This window comes from Morone saxatilis, unplaced genomic scaffold (assembly GCF_004916995.1).
Source record: "Morone saxatilis isolate NCDOM2014 unplaced genomic scaffold, NCSU_SB_2.0 Contig22, whole genome shotgun sequence".
In the NCBI taxonomy this organism is placed as follows: domain Eukaryota; kingdom Metazoa; phylum Chordata; class Actinopteri; family Moronidae; genus Morone; species Morone saxatilis.
Genome location: NW_023339785.1, coordinates 10743455 through 10747045, shown reverse-complemented (window position 1 = coordinate 10747045; position 3591 = coordinate 10743455). Strand labels below are relative to the sequence as shown.

The 3591-nt window shown below is 46.1% G+C and overlaps 1 protein-coding gene across 1 annotated transcript in view; it reads left to right on the top strand.

Annotated features, from left to right (window-relative positions):
* The first annotated feature begins 1125 nt into the window (after positions 1 to 1125).
* The window catches only part of apln (apelin), a 20514-nt gene continuing 18048 nt past the window's right edge, over positions 1126 to 3591 (top strand). The window contains exon 1 of the mRNA XM_035669057.1: positions 1126 to 1290. Coding sequence (XP_035524950.1) covers positions 1224 to 1290 — 67 coding nt within the window. The 5' untranslated portion in view covers positions 1126 to 1223. The remainder of the gene's footprint in view (positions 1291 to 3591) is intronic.

Below are 3591 nucleotides of genomic sequence, written 5' to 3'. Positions count from 1 at the left end.
TTGTGTGATAAACAAATGGAAAAAAAATAAGTTGATTTATTTTACAGCCATGCAGGGTGGTGGGTTTTTTTGCAGCTTTTGTTCATGGAAAGAATATAATCTATGTAGCAAAATAAAACAAATGACTTCAGGGGCAGTGGAACAAATAGTGCAAGCGATGGGATCAGGCAGAGTCTGATAAGTTTTTTCCTGCGGTTACTCCCAGTGTCACGGACACTAACTTCAAACAGCGCGAATGATTTAAGTCATACCTTCAGCTAGACGGGGCTGCCAGTGCCACTGTGGGTAAAGAATAGTGTGAGGAAGAAAGGTCTATACAGCTGGCGTAGATACAAAAGCAGGAAAGCATGAACCTCATCTCACACCTTCCCTTCTTTCATCTACTTCCCCCAATAAGCTGGTATTTTGATTCCTGGATTCCTGGCAAGCTGCCCTGTTTGCGATTCAAAGAGTTTTCAACAAGAGCATCTGTTTGGGTATTATCATAAACCTGCATGCACCCCCACCCTTCACCTCCCTACTCCCCCCCTTCCCTCCCTCCCTTTGCGACCTCTCTCCTTCTCTTTCCTCAGTGCATGTGCACTTGCATGTTCGTGGAAAAGGGGTGGAGAGGGTGGTTGATGGTGGGGCAGGGAGGCTTTTCCGTGACCCACAGAGTCAATGATACATAAGCCACATGACCAACTAGACTCACACACACAGAGAGAGACACACACGTCGACAGACAGACCTGCAAGCGGACTTCCAGCACATTCACAGCTCCACTGAACTTGGCTCATGCTGCCGTTTCTCTGACAGAAGAAAAGAAGAGACACACACACACACCTCCGTGGGAGAGCTCAGATAAAGACGTTCCTTCAGTCTTGGAGTGGCGCTGTCACACACTGATATACAAATACGCATTTAGACAAATACACAGGCACAGTCAGGGAGCCACCACACACACAAATTGACACACTCACTTCTTACATACACACACACACACAGGGGAGCAAACAGTCTCTCTCTCTTACTTGCTCGCTCAGCTGCTCTCTCTTTCTCTCCCCCTCTCCCTCTCTCTCTCTCACTCTCTCTCCCTCCCATCCCACCACACAACACACACCACACACACGGACAACCACACACACACAACACACACAACAACACACACACACACCAACCACACACACACCACTACAGTATATCAGCGAGTGACTAGCGGAGAGCCAGAGGGGAGTGCAGAAATGAATGTGAAGATCCTGACGCTGGTGATTGTGCTCTTGGTGTCTCTGCTGTGTTCTGCCAGTGCTGGTGAGTACAGGAGCGGCCAGCCTCGTCGCCGGTCGTCTCCCTCTGCTTTCTATTTCTCTCTCTGTTTGCCTTGGGCTTGTGCAGGCAGCTGTAGTTGATCAGTTACCCAGCATGGTTAGCCTTGTGTGGGCTCTAAAAGGCAGGAATATCAGCACCTGGCTGTATACAGTACTGCACTGCAGTGGTTATACTGTCTGCTATTGTACTGCTATGGCTTTATGGTAAACTTGAATGTGGTTTTCTAGCTTAGATTGATCATTTACCTTCCATGTCTCACCTTGATGTAAGCTTGTAACACTTGGAGATGAAATATTAAGAGGTTTTTGTTGATGGACATGGTCATGTGTGGAGCTATTCCTGAGTGATAGATATGCTGGATGATTGGGTGACTGCTGTGGCTGTTATGAAATGTAAGATATGCATGGCACATGTTCTGTAAGGTGGAGTGAATCAGATTATTTTATGGCTTGATGTATTCCATCTGACCCAAGTGCTATATTATTACTACATGACTGTGATTGTGCAGCAGGGCAACACAGCACCTATATATGTGTGCGTGCCTCCTGTGGTGATGATAATGAGGACTGTAATTGTTGTATGCATCGATGAGGGGAACACAGATCCCAGATGCATGGATCATCTCCTGAGGGGCTCAGTCTTGATGCCTTGTGACAGTAAATTTCCGTAAAGTGCTGCTGCGTCTCTGGAGCCATTGTTGGACTAGATATCAATTCCAGTGTGGATCTAAAATGTCTAATATTTGAAACAAAAACATTGACTTGGGACAATTATACAGGGGCAGGGCATATTCTCTCTGAATGGCTCATGGGAGTAAACGGGTCCTGAGAAATGTGGCCGGGGGGTTAGCTTGGAGACTGATGGGCAGTCTGCAGATGTGATGCAGGTAACACTGGGGTGTAAAAAAACAACAGTTAGGCCTGTGTAAATGTCTGGTCCATTCTTGGGATTATCACCTACCCACTAACTATAGTAGCTTAGAAGACACACAGACAGAAGCTGTGTTTATATCTAATACATGTGGAAGATCTTGTGTGGATTATATATGAGATATATAATGCTACATAAGATGTAGCATAGACTATGATTATAAGATGCTGTATTCAGTGCATCTTGGTAGATAATAGGACTAGGAATATATATAGTAAGATGCTGTATAGGCTGTATGTTGCTAGGTGCTGTACAGACTGTGATTGTAAGATGCTGTGTAGACTTTATGCTTGCAAGATGCTGTCCACTCTGTGTATCGATCCATGGCCACAGCACTCACAGTTCCCATGCTTCCCAGCACATTCGTTACAGCGACATGCTATTTTTGTCTGAGGCTGTCAGCACATGAGTAAATGGGAAGCAATTATCTAGCATCATGGTCAGTGTCGTTTTTCACGCCCTGCGTGTGGCTAAGCATGTTCCACGCCTGAGAGCCCACCGTGCTACACCAGCGACGGAGAAAACAAGGCTGACTGTGCCTCGGGCTTTCGTGGGAGCTTATCCTTCTCAACGTTGTTCAAGTCATACCGCTTATGTGCCTCTCTGTCCCCTGGCTGCTACTGTAGTATCAGAGCTCCATTGACAGAGAGGAAGAGAGAGAAAGGGAGTGAAAGAGAGGAGGGGATGCAAGTCTGTTGCGGCGTTGATGGGTGTGGGGAGGGATGCTAGCTGGAGTGGGTCTGCGTAGCACAAGCCTCTGCTACAGTATGCGCTGTCGCGGGAAGGTGTCGGAAGAGGCTCTGCATGTAGGCAGTGGGTGTGAAGCCTTTCATCTTGAGACAAACGCTTTTCCAGTTCAGTGGGCTTTCTCTCTCTCTCTCTCAGGCATCTGTGTGTGTACATGTGTGTCTGAGAAAGAAGAGAGAGATACACAGAGAGTGAGACAGAGAGAGTATGTGTGTGTGCACTTGCAGGAAGGATTGAATATAGAACAGAATCTGACTGATATATAGTAGGGTGTGGAAGTGTGCATGAGTCTTGATTGTATTTATGGATGTATTTGCATATTAGCAAGAACTCCTAACGCAACAGGCAATCCACCTCAACAACCTAATGCTACTTACAATATTCATTCAGTACACTAAAAGAGCTACTGTGGCTTTCTCTATGTAATATTAGCATCCTTTAGCAGCGCACTTCAATTACCCATCCTTGAAAAGCACTCTGGCTCAAGAGTGGGCTCCAGCTTTAGACATGTGGTATCCATAATTCATCCACAGGCCGATCACTCTTCTTTCTCTGTGTAACTCTTCAGACTGGTATATAAACAGTCTTTATTTCTCAAAACATTCT